This window comes from Pongo abelii, chromosome 2 (assembly GCF_028885655.2).
Source record: "Pongo abelii isolate AG06213 chromosome 2, NHGRI_mPonAbe1-v2.0_pri, whole genome shotgun sequence".
NCBI lineage: Eukaryota > Metazoa > Chordata > Mammalia > Primates > Hominidae > Pongo > Pongo abelii.
Genome location: NC_085928.1, coordinates 18,706,404 through 18,725,877, shown reverse-complemented (window position 1 = coordinate 18,725,877; position 19,474 = coordinate 18,706,404). Strand labels below are relative to the sequence as shown.

The 19,474-nt window shown below is 45.4% G+C and overlaps 1 protein-coding gene across 2 annotated transcripts in view; it reads left to right on the top strand.

Annotated features, from left to right (window-relative positions):
* Positions 1-18,149, top strand: part of ARHGAP31 (Rho GTPase activating protein 31) — a 125,386-nt gene extending 107,237 nt beyond the window's left edge. The window contains exons 10-12 of one of the 2 annotated variants that reach the window (XM_002813254.5): positions 2,340-2,915; positions 9,925-10,205; positions 14,279-18,149. In XM_002813254.5, coding sequence (XP_002813300.3) covers positions 2,340-2,915; positions 9,925-10,205; positions 14,279-16,696 — 3,275 coding nt within the window. In that variant the 3' untranslated portion in view covers positions 16,697-18,149. The remainder of the gene's footprint in view (positions 1-2,339; positions 2,916-9,924; positions 10,206-14,278) is intronic. The other variant, XM_054551444.2, reaches the window with a different exon arrangement.
* The last annotated feature ends 1,325 nt before the right edge of the window (positions 18,150-19,474 follow it).

The following is a 19,474-nucleotide window of genomic DNA, read 5'->3' as shown; positions in this document are numbered from 1 at the left end:
GCTGCTTTTCATTCAAACCTGAACCAGGTAAAAGGTCAACACCTGAAACCTAAGGCAGAAGAGGCTTCCCCTTTGGACAGAAAGAAAGAGCCAAGCATTGGTTTATGCCGTATGGTTTTATGCCTAGAGGCCTATGTATCTTGAATTTGGCTGTTTCCATATGCATTCGCTTCCTAGTTTTTGTGTCAAGTCATGATTTTCAGTTGGTAGGTTCATTCATGTATCTATTCATTCATTCATTATGTATCATTAAACATTAATTAGGCACCAGCTATGTATTAGCCATGTGCAAACCACAATATCCTTTGTTGGAGTAGACGTGGATACAGTTGCACACGAGGTAATACCGACCACCAAAATAACATGCAACATTTGTTCTCACAGCTGTATCCTTCAGGGCTGACTTGCCTGTATCTCTCTCTTCTATTTCTGTTAAGTAACCAACAAGCACCACTACAAATTACAAGGCAAAGGACTTGTCTGGCAACAGACTGTTAAAACTCTCCTATACTTATCCCATGACTTTCTGGCCCCTTTAATACAAGACATTTTTCTCTTTCAAAAATGGGTCAGACCAAAACAATACAGAAAATCTTTAGAACAACATTTTAAAAATAATTCTAAACCTGGGCCGGGTGTGGTGGCTCATGCCTGTAATCCCAGCACTTTGGGAGGCTGAGGCAGGCGGGTCACTTGAGGCCAGGAGTTTGAGACCAGCCTGGCCAATATGGTGAAATCCTCTCTCTACTAAAAAAAAAAAAAAAAAAAATACAAGAAATTAGCCAGGTGTGGTGGTGCATGCCTATAATCCCAGCTACTCAGGAAGCCGAGGCACGAGAATCACTTGAACCCAGGAGGCAGAGGCTGAGGCACGAGAATCGTTTGAACCCAGGAGGCAGAGATTGCAGTGAGCTGAGATTGCGCCACTGCACTCCAGCCTGTCTCAAAAAATAATAATAATAATAAATAATAATAATTCTAAACCTGTATAATACCCAGTGAGATCTTCTTAAGTTAACTTGATACTTTCAGCATTTTCTTAACTTTTATATTCATCTATTTGCTTTGGTTTGGAAACTTCTTGGCAGTTCTTGCCCAGTTTTGCAGGAGTTAGTATTTCAACGTATAGGTCATTATATACATGGCATGTGAGTATTGGACAGGTCATCTAACTGCTAAGTCTCGATGTCCTCATGTGTTAAAGATCATTACACTTCCTTACAGGGTGGTCATAAGAATTTTAAGCATACAGTTATGTAAGATGCCCAGTTTAGTGCTTAGTACCAAGTTAGAAATTATTTTCTGGATTCCTGGCAACTCGCATATCATCTCCAAGCTTATTTACTTCCCATGTAGGCTTTTCTCTTCCTTGCCTTCATTTCTAAGTCAAGAACTTGGTCTGGGCATAGTGGCTCATGCCTGTCATCCCAGCACTTTGGGAGGCCGAGGCAGGCAGATCACCTGAGGTCAGGAGTTCAAGACCAGCCTGGCCAACATGGTGAAATCTCCTCTCTACTAAAAATACAAAAATTACCTGGGCATGGTGGCAGGTGCCTGTAATCCCAGCTACTCAGGAGGTTGAGGCAGGAGAATCACTTCAACCCAGGAGGTGGAGGTTGCACTGAGCCGAGATCATGACACTGCACTCCAGCCTGGGCGACAGAGCTGTACTCCATCTCAAAAAAAAAAAAAAAAAAAAAAAAAAATCACTCCTCACAACTGTGCTTTCTAACATTTAGTTAATTTACATTTCTAGTTTCTCATCCTCTGAATCAACAGGAAGAAGCCTGAGAAAAGGTGGGGAAGGTCTAGTTGTTAATAGCATTTGTTTCCTTGCTGGGAAATCAAACCCCCCTGTCTGGATCCATCTGCCAGAGAAAACCTAAAACAAAAAGTTTTAAAGTTCTAAAATAAGACAAGATTCTGTTTATTTTTCCTTTTTGTCTTCTTCATTTTGAGCAAACATCATCCTACCGCCTCCCATCTGTCTCTTTATTTTTTCATGGTCTACATTTAATGCCTGGTAGATGATGGCTCTGTTTAGCAACTTTAGCAGTAATCTTTTTTTGAAAACTGCTCTACCTGCAAAATTTAAAAGTGATCTGTATGGCACAACAGCAAATGAACCTACCAAAGCATCATGCTGAAATTCTGTGCATATGAGGAAATGCTTTCTCTTTTCTCATCCAGATGTTACCTGTCTTTATGTGGGCAGTTATGCCCCTGTTAGAATGCTGTGCCTCTCTAGTATTCAAATGTCGTGTGCCTGCCCTTACTGGAAGGCCTGCCATTATATGTGTGCCCAGGCTGCTGACCATACACTTGTTCCTTTTTACTAGGAAAAGAAACCAAGGGAAATTTCAATCGAACAGTTACCACCGGTGGATTTTTCATTCCAGCAACAAAGATGCACTCCACCGGCACCGGCAGCTCATGTGACCTCACCAAGCAGGAGGGCGAATGGGGCCAGGAGGGAATGCCTCCGGGGGCTGAGGGTGGCTTTGATGTGAGCAGTGATCGCAGCCATCTCCAGGGCTCTCAGGCCCGGCCCCCACCGGAACAGCTGAAGGTTTTCCGGCCTATTGAGGATCCGGAGGGCGAGCAAACAGCCCCAAAGATGCTGGGTATGTTCTACACTTCGAACGACAGCCCTAGCAAATCCGTCTTCACCAGCAGCCTCTTCCAGATGGAGCCCTCGCCGCGTCACCAGCGCAAGGCGCTGAACATCTCCGAGCCCTTTGCGGTGTCTGTGCCGCTCCGCGTGTCCGCGGTCATCAGCACCAACAGCACGCCGTGCAGAACACCCCCGAAGGAGCTGCAGTCTCTTTCCAGCCTGGAAGAGTTTTCTTTTCATGGATCAGAGAGCGGAGGCTGGCCAGAAGAAGAGAAACCGCTGGGAGCTGAGACTTCTGCAGGTAAGTAGAGGAGAGAGGGTATCTTTCCATTGCAAGAGAGAAAAACCAGACTTAAATTTGCTTGAGTTTGCAAGGCAATATAGTGCGGTGGTTAAGCCTGTGGGCTCTAGAGCCCGATTGGGTACAAATCCACGCTCTGCCATTTTACTGCGTGATCTTCAGCAGGTTAATGTAACCACTCTGTGCCTCGGTTTCTTAATCTGTAAAATGGGAATAATTATGTTAACAATACCTTTTTCGTAAGTTTGTTGTAAATATTAAATTATTTAATACATATGAAGCTCTCAGAACAGTGTCTACATAAATAAGTATATAATAAATGTTACCTATTATTATTTCATTTGCTCACAGAGTGAGAAGGCAGGAGAAAAACTCACAGAATGGAATGCAGAGCTGCAGAGCTGGAATTGGGGATTCAGTTCTTCTAGTCTCCTCTTTCCATCCACCCATCCTTATTTCTACTTTATATTTGCAGACAACATGGCTAGCAACCCTAGCAACGAGAAAGAGCATCCCTCTCCCAATTTTCTGATATCAAATGCAGGAAGGATTCTGATTGGATCTGCCTGAGTCCCATGCCCAGCCTTGGACCAATCACTGTTTCCCAGCTAATTGGGTTCTGAGATTGGCCAGACTTGAGTCTCTGGGTGTGTCTGGAGTGAAGAGAGTTTCTTTAATTAACAAGCAAACATGGGCCACATAAAATGGAAGGAGGGAGAACCCCAAAGGAAAGGATGGCTGACAATCAAACCAACAAATGTTTATTGTGATTTAGGAATGTTTCTTTTCCGTTAATATTAGTCATTTTCAGCACCTATTAGGTTGTCAGGCACTCTCCTAAGTGTCCTGCAAATATTATCTCATTTCTCCCCTCTATCCTATGATATAGATAGTCACTATTATCCCCATTTCCTTAAAGAGGAATGGGTTATTTGCTCAATCACTCATAGCAAGGAAGTGGAAAAACCAGGATTTTAATCCAGACTTTAAAAAAATCCATGCTTGTAACACTATACCACGCTCCCTCTTGTGTTCACTGTGGGCTGTGGAGTTAAAAGATTGTTAAGACATGATCCCTTCCCCACAGTGAGCTCAAAAACTAAGAAGGGAAATTGAAACTCTGCGCTGAAGTTCAGCACAGGGTCAGCCTATGGAAGCAGCATAAGAGCCTCCTCAGGATTTTTGGAATTAGGGAGGGGTTAGGTACCCAAAGCATCATGAAAGAGGTGTTCTTAACAGATGGCAAGGGCATGAAGGAGAGACGGTCATCTCAGGAGGATTCCAGGAAGATTTAGAAGAGGTGACATTTGGACTGAGCCTTCATAAATGGGTAGGGTTTCTCCACGCAGAAAAGAAGAGAAAGGGCATTCCGGGCAGCTACATGTTGTGGGAAGTATGTAGGTTTTGGAACCCAACTGGGCTGATTCGGATGCTAGCTTTACTGCTTTTTGTCAGTTTGGCAGTGGGAAATTTTGGAGCCTGTTTCTCATCTGCAAAGCTGGGGAGACTTCTATCCTAAAGGCTGTAGTGAGGTCTGAATGGGAAAATGTCCATAAAATACCTGTCCATAGTTTGGCTCACAGAAGATGTGAGTAAATATTAGTCCTTTCCTCCCATTTCCTTTCAGGATGGGTACACAAATGAGCAAATCTCAGGGGATCAAGTGATGCCTTGTCTGGAAAACGATGTCGTGGGCTGGTGTGGGTGCAGCAGGATGAGGGATAGGGGAGGGAGTGAAGGCTTTGAGGAAAACAGTGTTTCCAAAGGCTTTTGTGAGATTTGTTATCCTCTCTGGAAGACTAGGTCTCTGGGTCCCATGGGGTCTTTTAGAGACAGTCTGTTATCCGTTTTTCCCCCTCTCTCCTCTCTATAAATAAGAATACACATTTTGTATTGAGTTGGTCTGGGAAAGATACCAATGGAGACTCCAGCCTGCCTTCCTACCTGTGGCCAATGGGCAGTCAGGGCAGAAAGAGGGGCCTTGTGGAAGGCAGCCATCCAGATCTGAGACTAAGGGTGGAAGGGGGCTGCTGAAAGGCTCAGGGGCAACAGGTCCCCTCACCCTGCTCTCTGATGGGGTGAAGTTAACTTCAGTGTCTTATCTTCTTCCGTGATTATTCCATGTGGAGAACTTCACTTTCATTAATTAAATATTTTTCTTTCTGTTGTGCAGTAGCAGGGGGCAAAAGAAAAAGAACTAAAGGCAATTTTCCAGGTTACCCAATTAAACTTTTAGTTGCTCTGGTCAAACCAACTCTCCCACTTTTGGCCAATCTAAGTGAAATTCCAGTGTGACCCAAAGCGTAGAGATACCGAGTAAGTAGTGCATTTTAACTAAAGTTAAGTGATTGTAAATACTGATTACTCTGAATGAAAAAATTGAAGGATTAATCAATGTAATCATCATGGTTGATTATCTGACTTTTACCTGATTCAAGAGCATGTCCTGCTATTCATCCTCAGCTGGTGGGGAGAAAGGACAACAAACCGAATCCTTCTGAAAGTGAAGGATGAGCTTATGGGCTGGTTTAAAAATTACAGCTGACACTCTCTGCATCCCCTTCTAGAAAGGCTTGTTAAGGAAGATCAGAATAAACATATAGCTTTACAGAAACTTGATAAATGAAAATCCAGAATTTCCCTAAGAGATATTAGGGGTTGCCTCATTCTTTTACTAAAGAACTTACAATAGAATTCTCTTAGTTCTATTTTAGTGCATCTGAAATATGATTCTATAACACCTACAAAAATTTGTTTTGCCCTATTTTTTTTAATCAGGAGCAAGCTTACCTTATAAACTCATTAGTTGATTCTATTAGTTAAGGTACAGGCTAAGCTGCTATAATATAGAAAATCAAAAATACAGCGGCTCAAACAAGATAGAAGTTTATTTCTATCTTACACAGAAGTCCAGAATAAGGCGACTGTGATCCAGGAGATCTGGTGTTCCAGGCTCCTTCAGCCATACCCAGGGGTGTTGTCCTTGTCTGCGTGGTTAGAGTAGGCTCAACACCCCCACAGTCACATTCCCACCCATGGGAAAGGGCTAGAGGAAGAAGCCAAGCAGCTTCCACTTAAGGATGTCACCTAGAAGCTGCACACATCGTTTCCACTGCCTCCCATCTGCCAAACGTATTTCACATAGCCACCCTACCCTCAAGAGGCTGAGAAATGTCACTAGATGGAAAGCCATGTGCCTAGCTAAGACTTGGGGGGTGGGGGACGTTCTAGCTCCAAATAAAGAAGAGGATAGATATTGGGCAACGATTATCAATCTCTGCCTCTATGGTCACCCGCTTTGTGTATAATGTGTCACATGCTGGGAACGTGACAATGCCCTTCCCTTTTGAGCTATAGGATTTCTTGTAGTTTAGAAGTAGCCACCAAATCTGTCAGCCAACAAAAATTTGTTGAAGATTTTCAGGTAATTTTTAGGAATAGATACTGCCTCTGTTCTGGGGAACTTACCCAAGGATAGAAGCCATGTACCTGAAAAGGGATCATGGTAACCTGAGGACTGTGCAGCACGTAGATAATAACACTGAGTGCTAAGGGACATGGTATGGGAAAGCTACAAAGAGATGTTGTTAGGTTTATGTCTTGAGGAATGGATTCAATTGGAATCACAGGGAGGACAAAAGCAGGGGAGAACAAGGCCTGTTAGGGGAGTGGGAGAAGAGAGGACATGTGGCTGGGCCACAGTGAGATGGGCTTTGCATGCCATAATGGAGGCAATAGGGAGCCATTGAGGGTTTTCAGCAGGGGAGTGAGTGATAGGTACAAACTCATGGTTAGCACGGGCCCTTCCTCCACACCTCACACAGGAATCCATATTAATGGTCATGGTCAATGGAAAGAAGCTCTACAAAAAGGGACACTGGCAAGTTCCTCCAACTACTAGATTTTAGGAGAATGTTAAAAAATATATATTTAAAAATTATGGATGCATTTACCCTTTCACCCAAAAGTTTCACTCCTAAGAATTTATCCTAAATAAATGGTTGCATAAATACAAAACGATGCTTGCATGTCATGGCATTATTTGTAATAGCAAAGGACTGGAAACAACCCAAATGCCCCCCTTTAGAGGTCTGGTTGAGTAACTAGGGAGCATCCACACAGTGAAGTTCTATAGAGTCCATAGCTTTGTGAGCCTTGTGCCACATTCCCCCAAACTCCAGCGCATCTGTCGGGGACAGTTTCTGTGCACATGAAAGGCACCTATCTCCGATGTCTGCCTTACGTTTCTGGTTTTCTGCCTCAGAGCATTTTATGAAGGGATTGGCTCACTCAGCCTTTGCGTGGGACAGCCCTGAAGCATGGAGAATTAACTGGGGTAGCTCTCAAGTAATACAAGCCAGGAATTGGTAGATAAATGACCCACCTTCTCATCATTTGGAGGGATTGTTGTGGGACACATTCTACATAGTGCTTCTTAGGGTTACCAGGGATTGAGTCCCAGTTGCTGAAAATGGGAACCAACTCAACTAAATACTCTTTATTGACTTTTCCTCCGTCCCTCTCACTTTCTCATTTCTGCTTCCTGGGACCACCTTCTAAATAAGCCACCCGCTACTAGGACCCTGTTTCAGGATCTGCTTTGAAGGAAACCCAAACGAGGCCACATCATAAAGAATGATCATGCCGGGCGCGATGGCTCACATCTGTAATCCCAGCACTTTGGGAGGCTGGGGTAGGCAGATCACCTGAGGTCAGGGGTTTGAGACCAGCCTGGCCAACATGATGAAACCCTGTCTCTACTAAAAAATACAAAAATTAGACAGGTGCAGTGGCAGGCACCTGTAGTCCCAGCTACTAGGGAAGTTGAGGCAGGAGAATCGCTTGAACCCAGGAGGCGGAGATTGCAGCGAGCCGAGATCGCACCACTGCACTTCAGCCTGGGCAACAGAGCGAGACTCTGTCTCAAAAAAAAAATAAATAAATAAATAAAATAAATAAATAAAAAAAGAAGAAAAAAATGACTCATCTCCCTCTCTACTAACATGGCATGGGCTTGGTTCAAGATATGTTAAGTGAGAAAATGTAAAGCAAACAACAATCTGTATCACATAGTGTATTTTGTGTACTAAGGATGGGAAACAAAAATATATACAAGTATCTGTTTAAATATGCAAAAATAAACTCTGGCAGAATAAACCAATAAACTAATAAAAGTAGTTATCTATAAGAGACAGTGGGAGTGTGGAACAAACCAGAAGCAACAGGGATGAACACATGGTGGGTGACCAAGAAGAGGTTGGTCTGGGAAGCCTTGAAATAGGTGTTGTTAGGTTTGCCTTGAAGAATGGGTTAGATTGCAACCACAGGGAGGACCAGAGCAGAAGAGTGCAAGGCGTGGCAGGGGGACTGGTAGAACAACAGACATGTGGCTGGGCCAGCAAGAAGGGGCCTTTTTATATACAGTGGGCCCTCGACAGTCAAAGGTTCCACATTCATGGATTGAACCAATCACAGATCAAAAATCTCCAGAATAAAAAATTGCATCTGTACTAAACATGTACAGATTTTATTCTTGCCATTATTTCTTAAACAATACAGTATAACAGCTATTTGCATGGCATTTACAGTGTATTACATATTATAAGCAACCTAGAGATGATTTAAAACAAAAAGATGTGCATAGGTTATATGCAAATACTATGTATGCCATTTTATATCAGGGACTTGAGCACACATGGATTTTGGTATTGGGGGGAGGTCCTGGAACCAGTCGCCCCATGGATACCAAGGAATGACCTGTAGTTTCAACTTTCGAACTCGGTAAATATTTTACATATTCAGAGATAAAATTGAATTTCAGGAAATAAGCCTGCAAAGTGATGGGCAAAAGGAAATACTACTATTGTGAATTCTGAAGCATTTTAGTTCAGACATCAGGATGCTGTCACTAGATCTGAGTTGCTGGGCTGGCCTTGGGGTGAGACACCTCAGAGTTAAGACACCAGTGTAAACAATGGCAATGAGTGGTTTGGTCTTAACCAATCTTAACCAACAAACTTTTCTGAGCTTGTGCTGTGTGCCAGACACTGCTATATGCTTTGTCTCCATTGTCTACTTTATCTTCACATCAGCCCTGAAAAGCAAGTCTTATGATGCCTTTGTACCAAGATTACAAGATTCATTGAGAAATTAGCATTTGAACCCAGGTTTCTTTAATAGCACTGTAAATGATAATTTTTCTTGAGGGCCTGCTACGTGCTGAGCACAGTCCTGGGTACTCACTCAGTCTTTAATCCAGAGTGTGGAAACAGCTTTATGCAAAGAAATGGGGCTTTCCTTCATGCAAAGCAATAGAGGCCAAACTTGAGATCTGCCTGCTTCTTCGTAGATGTTTAAGAACAGAGCTTAGTCACTTTGGATAGCTCCAAATTGACAGGAGATAAACCCTGGGAAGAGTCACACAGGAAGCTGTTAATCATAATTATAAGAAGCAAGATGTGAATAATAGATTTTTGTAACCTTGGGCACCTAGATAGACTTCTCGAAGTCTGACTAGTTATTTGAGAAGTCAGAGACTGGGCTAGAGCATGGTGTCTCAACTTCAGCACTACTGACATTTTAGACTGGATAAGTCTTTGTTGTGGGACAGGTTCTGTGCACTGGAGGATATTTAGCAGCATCCCTGGCTTCTATCCACTAGATGCCAGTAGCATTCACCCCTCCCCAATGTTGTGGCAACCAAAAAATGTCTCCAGACATTGCCAAATGTCCACTGGAAGAAGAAAACGGTAGGAGCAAGATGGTCCCTGGTTGAGAACCACTGGACTAGGTGATCTTTGAGGTCCCTTCCTTCTCTGACAATCTGTGACTCTGGGAACTCAGGCCAGGACATTGCTAGGAGAAAAGAGTAAATGCAAGGGGTGGTGAGCTGAGGGAATTCCCTCCATCCTTCTGAAATAGGGCCAGGAGACAGGACAGTGACTGTGTTGGGAACAGTCTCTCTTGAAATGAAGTCTCCTTTAACTGATAACTCTCATTTTCACTGCAGCTTCTGTACCTAAGAAGGCAGGTCTTGAGGATGCCAAGCCAGTACCTGAAGCACCTGGGACAGTGGAATGCAGCAAAGGCCTGTCCCAGGAGCCAGGCGCCCACCTGGAGGAGAAGAAAACCCCAGAAAGCTCCTTGAGCTCTCAACATTCAAATGAATTAGAGAGGAGGCCAAATCCAGAGAAGGTGGTGGAGGAGGGACGAGAGGCTGGTGAGATGGAGTCCAGCACCCTGCAGGAGAGCCCCAGGGCCAGAGCCGAAGCTGTGCTTCTCCATGAGATGGTAAGGTGCACTCTCCTCCTGCTCCAGCCAGGTGGAGTTATTTTTTCCCAAGGGCTCTTGGTACAATTTAAAGTAAATTGAAAAAAAAAAATTTTTTTTTGAAAAATCAGTTTCTGCCAAAGGGACTTTAAGAGACAAACTTCTAATGAAGGTCTGAGATTTGTTTTGCAATGGACTTTTCAGAAGTCCTGCAGTGATGGGGAGGAAACATCCTGTTCAGATTCCCTAATACAGACTCAACTCTAAATATTCCTGACCTGAGGTCACCATAAGCCAGTAACATGTCCTTGGAATGTAATGACATTCAATCCCAGAAGCAGCACAAGACCTGCTTGTCATACCCCAGTCCCAAATATCATGATCATTCACAGAGTCCAGCCTTCTTCTTCCGGACATCCTGGATGGGCAGTTGTCTACACTTATTTCCAAAACAATAAATATTTCCAGGATCCATTCTTTCCTTCCGTGGGGTCTGGAGAAGTTAAAATACAATGCTGGAGCTGACTAAACCTTGTCTACTTTTTGGAGGTGGAATTTGCCAAGACGGTTTTTATGGGATGTCCTTCCATAGAAAGTGTGAGGAGGTTTTCCAAGGATACCCAAGGAGGAGTCCTGCATTTGAGAGGCAGCTCTGTGACCAGAGGAGGGCACCAGAAAGGAGGATGCCTTTGAACTTGCTTCTAGAGTCTTGATTTTCAGAATGTGCACAAAAGAACCATGTGCTGGGAGTTAGGGCAGAGTGGAGTGCCATGGAGGCCTCAGGATGGCTGAGCTAGGGTCTCTATAAGATATATTTGCATTTGTTGAAGGGGAAAGATGAAGAGATTCATATGGGGATTGATTGAATTATTACAGGGAGGACCCAGTGGGAATGAATGGCATTGCTTTGAGAAGCAGGCAAAGTTAGTGCTGGAAATAGAACCGAGTGGATTCAAGGGAACAAGTAAAGACATCAGTTCATTCATTCATTCAAAACATGTATTTAACATGAACTTTGTGCCAGACACTGGCATCACTGTAGTGAACAAGGCTTTAACCATCCCTGCCTTCTTGGAGCTAACAGCCTAGTTGGGGAAAGATTGAACAAGTAATTCCCGGGGTGCTATGGAAGCATAGAGTGCATGGGAGCACATAGCATGAGGACCCAACCTAGTCAGAGGGAGGAGGCATGCCACAAGGGTCAGGGAAAGCTTCTCTGTAGAGTGCATATTTAGGCAGATAACTTAGATGGAAGAAAGGGGCAGTGGGTGGACTAGGAAAGGAGAGACCTCCAGGCAGAAAGAATAAGATGTGCCATGAATCCAAGGTAGAAAAGAGCATTCCCATTCAAGGAATGGGAGCAAGGCTGGGATAGCCGGGCTGGAGAAAGTGAGACTCAGGGGGATGCAGGAGCCAGGACTTCTTGGAAGGGATTTGGGGTTTAACCTAAGGGCAATGGGAAAGCATATGAGGTGTTCAGAATTTTGTCTTTAATGGGTCATTCTATTCTGTGTGGAGAACGGCTTGAAGAAAGGAGGCACGAATGCATCAGGAGGGGAGTATGTGGTAAGCCAGGAGAGAAAAGCTGGAGATGTAGACTAGTGTGGGGCCATGGGGATAGAAATGAAGGGCTACAATCACTATTTAGAAGGTAGAATGGACAGGACTTGTTGAAGGATTAGATAAGGGCTGAGAAAGAAGGAAACGTCAAAGGCACCTCATAGGTTTCTGGCTTGAGCAAAAAGATGCACTGTGGGTCCGCCTACTGAGAGGGCAGAGCGAAGTGGAAGGGAGTTTAGATGTTCATTTGTTCATCTAAATTTATGGTTTCTTAGTATTGATTTCTTAGTAAGAGCTCAGTTAATGTAGGTGCTGAGGAGAGTAAAGAGATGAGGCTGTCCCTGCTCTGAAGGAGGGCACAGTCTAGTAGGCAAAATAGAAATGTTCACAAATAAATGCAGTGTGGTAGAAGCAGATTAATTTTGACAAAGTAACCCCACAGAGATATGTGAAAGAAATAATTCGAAAGAAAACATTGAATCCATTACAGTTCAGCAGACCCTTTATTGAGCCCCCATTCACAGTATACCAGGCACCTTTTGGCCTTGATTAATCAAAGATGAATAAACACAATCCTGACCTCAAGAAGCTCACAGTCCATTGGGAATAATCAGACAAGCATTAAAGTAACTGTAATATGAAACAACAAGTGATTAGAGCTAGGTGAGAAGGGACGAGAGGTCAGCAGCAAAAATTACTTTCACAAAGGCCTGTGCCATCCCAGGATGGAGATTCGTCCCCCAGCTGCCTCGCCCTGGGACAGAATTAGGCCTTGAGGCAAGCAATGAAAGAAACTGGGCCAGGCGTGGTGGCTCACACCTTTCTGAGCACTTTCTGAGGTTGAGGCGAGCGGATCACCTGAGGTCAGGAGTTTGTGACCAGCCTGGCCAACATGGTGAAACCCCAACTCTACTAAAAATACAACATTAGCTGGGTGTGGTGGCACATGCCTGTAATCCCAGCTACTTGGGAGGCTGAGGCAGGAGGATCGCTTGAACCCGAGAGGAGGAGGTTGCAATGAGCCGAAATCATGCCACTGCACTCCAGCCTGGGTGACAAAAGTGAAACTCTGTCTCAAAAAAAAAAAAAAAAAGAAAAGAAAGAAAGAAAGAAACTGAAATTGGTTGTCCTGGCCCTGAGCAGGCTTCCTTCCATCCCTTTCCTGTCTATAGCTTTGGGCTTTAGGTAGGGAAAGGGAGGAGTCTAGAAGGACAAAGGGAAGCTGGACTTGAGGGGAGACAGGGACAACAAACAAGGTGGAGGAGTAGGCAGCTCCACAAACCACAACAAAGAAATCCCCATCATGTTAACAGTGGTTATCTGTGGGGCGTAAGGATATATGATTTTGATGTCTTTGTATTTGCCTTTATTTTAATATGTATTCATATTTTTTTCCATGTGAAATATGTATTTCCTTGGTAATAAGAAAAAAGAGACTGGGAGTGGTGGCTCACACCTGTAATCCCAGCACTTTTGGAGGCCTAGGTGGGCAAATTACTTGAGCCCAGGAGTTTGAGACCAGCCTAGCAACATGGTGAAACCCCATCTCTACTAAAACTACAAAAATTAGCCGGGTGGCAGAGGCCTGTAATCCCAGCTACTTGGGGGGGCTGAGGCAGGAGAATCACTTGAACCCAGGAGGTGGAGGCTGCAGTGAGCCGAGATCACGCCACTGCACTCCATCCAGGGCAATAGAGTGAGACTCTGTCTCAAAAAAAGTAACATTAAAGGCCAGGCATGGTGGCTCACACCTGTTAATCCCAGCACTTTGGGAGGCCAGGGTGGGTGGATCATGAGGTCAGGAGTTTGAGACAAGGTCTGGCCAACATAGTGAAACCCCATCCCTACTAAAAATACAAAAAATTAGCCGGGTGTGATGGTGTGCACCTGTAATCCCAGCTACTTGGGAGGCTGAGGCAGGAGAATCGTGTGAACCCAGGAGGCAGAGGTTGCAGTGAGCTGAGATCACATCATTGCACTCCAGCCCGGATGATAATGCGAGACTCTGTCTCAAAAAAAAAAAAAAAAAATTTAAAAAAGAACTATATTTACTTATTTGGAAAGCAGGTGTCAGGATAAGACTTAACGTTTTCATTCCACTGGAAGACTCTCACTCTTGTGTGCCTTCTAGTGAACCTGAAGTTAAATGAGACCAGGGTTTTTGTTGTTTTATAAGGCAACAGTGCATAGACGTTTTGGTGTAGACAGAACTGGATTTCAGTCCTGGTGTGCTGCTGTTATGACAGGTAAATTGTTTAATCTATTTGAACCTAGACCTCTCATCTATAAAATGGGAGTAATTATAGTAGTGTTTATCTCCTAGAGTAGTTGGGAAAATTACACATGATACAGCTAAAGTATGTGATGGTGCATGGTGAGCACTCAGATAGCCACAGGTATTATCGGTGCTGCATCCTGTATTTGCTGAACTGGCACAGGCTGGCACTGTCAGTCCCTTCCCTCTCACTGGAAACGCTGATGTCAGCACCCAGAGTACTTGGTTCTAAGACAATCAGTTTATTGATGTTTTTCAGGATGAAGATGATCTGGCCAATGCCCTGATCTGGCCTGAGATTCAACAGGAGCTGAAAATCATTGAATCTGAGGAGGAGCTCTCATCGTTGCCACCTCCTGCTCTGAAGACCAGCCCAATTCAACCTATTCTCGAGTCGAGTCTGAGGCCCTTCATTCCCCCAGAGCCTCCTGGGAGCTTGCCTTGCGGCTCCTTCCCTACTCCAGTCTCCGCCCCTCTGGAGGTGTGGACTAGGGATCCAGCCAATCAGAGCACACAGGGGGCTTCCACAGCAGCCAGCAGAGAGAAGCCGGAGCCTGAGCAGGGCCTGCACCCAGACCTCGCCAGCCTGGCTCCTCTGGAAATAGTTCCTTTTGAGAAGGCATCTCCACAAGCAACAGTGGAAGTAGGAGGCCCAGGGAATCTGTCTCCTCCACTCCCACCTGCTCCTCCCCCTCCAACTCCTCTGGAGGAGTCACCTCCAGTCCTGCTTTCAAAGGGCAGCCCGGAGAGAGAAGACTCATCCAGGAAATTGAGGACAGATCTCTACATAGACCAGCTGAAGTCCCAAGACAGCCCTGAGATCTCTAGCCTCTGTCAGGGAGAGGAGGCAACCCCAAGACACAGTGACAAGCAAAATTCAAAGAATGCTGCTTTCGAGGGGAAAGGCTGTGGTTTTCCAAGCCCAACCAGGGAGGTTGAGATCGTCTCACAAGAAGAGGAGGATGTAACCCATTCAGTACGGGAGCCTTCAGACTGTGACGAAGATGACACTGTGACAGACATTGCCCAGCATGGCCTGGAGATGGTGGAGCCCTGGGAGGAACCCCAGTGGGTGACGAGTCCCCTTCACTCTCCCACCCTGAAAGACGCGCACAAGGCCCAGGTACAAGGCCTTCAGGGTCACCAGTTGGAGAAGAGGCTTTCCCACAGGCCCAGCCTTCGCCAGAGCCATTCTCTAGATAGCAAACCCACAGTTAAAAGCCAGTGGACTCTCGAGGTTCCCTCCTCCAGCAGCTGTGCTAATCTTGAAACAGAGAGGAATTCTGACCCTCTTCAGCCCCAGGCACCCAGGAGAGAGATTACTGGATGGGATGAGAAAGCCCTGAGGTCCTTCAGAGAGTTCTCTGGCCTGAAAGGGGCAGAGGCTCCTCCCAACCAGAAGGGACCAAGTGGTGTGCAACCCAAGCCAGCAGAAACCAGCCCCATCAGCCTAGCAGAGGGAAAGGAGCTGGGGACACACCTGGGGCACAGCAGTCCACAGATTAAGCAAGGTGGTGTTCCTGGGCCAGAGAGCAGCAAGGAGAGTTCACCCAGCGTGCAGGACAGCCCTTCGCCTGGAGAGCACCCTGCAAAGTTACAGCTAAAGAGCACAGAGTGTGGGCCCCCAAAAGGGAAAAACAGGCCTTCTTCCCTCAACTTGGACCCTGCCATTCCCATTGCTGACCTCTTCTGGTTTGAGAACATGGCCTCATTTAATTCACCTGGAATGCAGGTCTCTGAGCCGGGAGATCCAAAGGTCACATGGATGACCTCATCTTACTGTAAAGCAGACCCCTGGAGGGTTTACTCCCAGGACCCCCAGGACCCCCAGGACCTGGACATTGTTGCTCATGCACTGACAGGCCGCCGTAACTCAGCTCCTGTGAGTGTGTCAGCTGTGAGAACCTCCTTCATGGTCAAAATGTGCCAGGCCAGGGCGGTCCCAGTCATCCCTCCCAAGATTCAGTACACCCAGATCCCACAGCCCCTGCCCTCTCAGAGCTCAGGGGAGAATGGGGTTCAGCCTCTGGAGAGGAGCCAAGAGGAACCCAGCTCAACCAGTGGGACCACTCAGAAACCTGCCAAAGATGATTCTCCCTCCTCTCTGGAAAGCCCAAAAGAAGAAAAACCAAAGAAAGATCCTGGAGCCATTAAGTCCTCACCAGTGGATGCCACTGCACCCTGCATGTGTGAGGGACCCACCCTTTCTCCAGAGCCAGGCTCGTCTAACCTGCTCTCCACCCAGGATGCAACAGTGCAATGCAGAAAGCGCATGTCAGAGACAGAGCCATCTGGGGACAACCTTCTTTCTTCAAAACTAGAGCGACCATCTGGGAGTTCTAAGCCTTTCCACAGGTCAAGGCCAGGAAGACCTCAGAGCCTAATCTTATTCAGTCCTCCTTTCCCCATTATGGACCACCTGCCCCCCTCATCCACAGTGACAGATTCCAAGGTCCTGCTGTCCCCTATCAGAAGTCCCACCCAGACAGTTTCGCCTGGCCTTCTTTGTGGAGAGTTGGCGGAAAACACATGGGTCACACCAGAAGGGGTTACACTTAGGAATAAAATGACCATCCCTAAGAATGGCCAGAGGCTAGAGACCTCAACCAGCTGTTTTTACCAGCCCCAGCGGAGATCAGTAATTCTGGATGGAAGAAGTGGGAGGCAAATAGAATGATTTCAGTTCACCTGCTGGTGTCTGAAAAAAACCGTGATTCATCTGGAAGTTATTACAGGGCCAGCTTGCCATATTCCAGGCACAGGTTATCAAGTTTGGGCCTATTGTGGCCTCTGACTTCTCTTTCTTCAGCCTTTTGACCACTTATTAATTAGTCCGTTTGCTAGAAGAGTGGTCAAGGGCAAAACGAGAGATGAAATTTAGTTAAGTCTATGTGAGCAAGTGAGAGAAGGTTAGGTAAGGGGAGAGGATGGAATGCTTGCCTCCAGTGAACTTTGGAGCTTGTATGTGAGTCGGATTGCTCCCCTATTGCTATTATCTATTACTCTTGAGAGCTGGCTGTCCTTTGAAAGAAAGAAATAATGTTCTTTGAAAGAAAGAAAAATCTCTTGCTGTGTCAAACCTCAAAATGTTGCTATTGGGGTTAGAAGGTCTCCTCTTCATGCTTTTTAATGCTCTTTCGAACGTGTTCTTTTAGACCAGTTTTCTAATAAGCTTTGTAAAGTGTACTATCCAAATTAGAAGCGGATTTGGAAATGCAAACTAACGTGCACTTAGATATCCAAGTGGGTGAGCTTAGCCACTCTTACCCATGCTCTTTCCCTGGAATCCCTGGAGACCTGTCCAAGATGATTTCCATATACTAGCATAGAAAATCAGAATCAAGAGCAAACTCTGAGACTGGCACAATCCAAGATTTCCTGGCTCTGGCTTTTAGTAATTTGGGACTCCAACTGCCACTGGACTGGACTGCAATTTATAAATCCAGTAGCTATGCAGGGTGGAGGCTGAGCTGAGGATTACCATAATGAAATGTGCTAAATCTTCATTTAGGTATGCAATCATGAAGTGAAGGCATTTGCTTTCTTTACAGTATCAGAGTCCAAGAACAGGATGTCTTCATAGATAAAAGCCTCATACAAAGGCAGAACTACACTCCAAATTTAATGTGTTTAAATTGGTGGGGCACCAGCAGAAAATACTTCTAGCTCAGCTTTACTCTTCTTCCACACTAGGCTGGGCCCAGCAGTACAGGAGAGGATGAAGGGAGGAGCTCCAGGAGGCGAGGGAAGAGCCCTAGCAGGGTGGCCATCACAACCACTCACTGAGAGTTGCCCTTCTTAAAAATGTGTTTTATTTTAGCCAATGGGTCCCTTCCTTTCTCCTTTCCTCTCTACTGCTCAAGAACAGATTTGAGGCCAGGTGCTGTGCCTCACATCTGTAATCCCAACACTTTGGGAGGCTGAGATGGGTGGATTGCTTGAGCCCAGGAGTTCAAGACCAGCCTGGGCAACACAGCAAGACCCCATCTCTTAAAAAATAACAGACTTGACGAATCCCTCTCCCTTCCATAATTCCCCTCATCCACCGCCCACTCCAGGCACTCACTCAAACTTGTTCTTCAACTCTGTATACAAGCAGAAGCAATAAACCAATCTGATTTTCTTTTCAATTATTTATAACTTTCAATGGTTCTTTCCTTTCCAGCTGGCGAGAGAAAGGAGAACTAATATACCTGCTGGCAGATTTTTGGTGCTGCCCAAAAAAGGACTTCACAGGGCATCTCTTCTCAGGTTCAAGCCTGGCTGACTTCTGTCCAGAAGCTCAGTCATTGCAGAAATTTCTCTAAGGGCTGGTAGTATCTCTGGGTAGGCATCACAACCAAGGCTGGTTCTGGGCTTAGTGGGGGCTGAGATGAAGTTACCTCCTCCAATGAGAAATTGGGAGCTGATGCCCTGCAACAGATACATATCCCTCTCTCTCTCTCTCTATCTCTCTCCTCCCTCTCCCTCCCTCCCTCCCCCACAATAAGCCTTACAAACAGTTTTGAAATCTTGTTCTGTACCTTTTAAGCCAGTGTCTGTGGCGAGGGTGACTGGCAAGTCAGCTGATGAGTTCTGCCTTCCGAGAGCACTGAGTGAGCAAGGCCTTTTATCAGTGTTTTGGCCTTCTCATTGGGTGAGCAAGACATTGAACCAACAGCCAATGAGATATGAACCTGTAAGAAAAGTCCTAGAATATAGTATTTTTCCCCTAGGCCAGCAAAGTGAAGAAATATAGTGGTGACAGATGAGAAAGGCCATGTTCAAGAGATCTGAAAAGTACATTCTTGCCTTATCAGAAAATGTGTCAGACAGGTTTTATGTCAGCCTCAGTGCTCCTGCGGTGTCGACGCTTTGATAAGGACCATGTTCCAGTTAGAATGCGAGGGAGGGAAAGAGCTGCACTTGGCTTCACCATCAGAACTCTGAGCCAAATAATGAAATATGTAAACTATTTTATGATTATTTTAAATGTTTATTTGGTAACATTTATAAGACATATTTTTATTTGGGGATAGACTGAGAAGCCACCATTTACATATTAACAAGTGACTTCAGTTCTAAGGGTTGAGGTGCCTGTGTGGATTTATAAAATGGTTGCAAGATCTTTTAGACTCTGACACTTATAGCATCACCTTCAGGAACACAGTTCTGTGGATGTCATCGTGAGACACACTGACAGCTATGGAGATAGTCCCTACTCTCAGCTTTCCTTGCTAGTCAAGTCCAAAAGGCCTTAGAAGCTGACTCACCTTCTCAGCCAGAGTCCTGCTGCTCAAGTGTGGACCTCCACTTTGACTCTCACCCAGCCTGCCAGCCATCACAAAGGCATTCGTAAACTTCCTGTGGTCTGGGCTAGCCTGGCACTGATGAAATTCCATTCTAAAGAAAGAAAACTCATATTCCACCCCCCAAATTGTTCCCCCAAATGCTCTGGGATTACCTGTTTCACCAC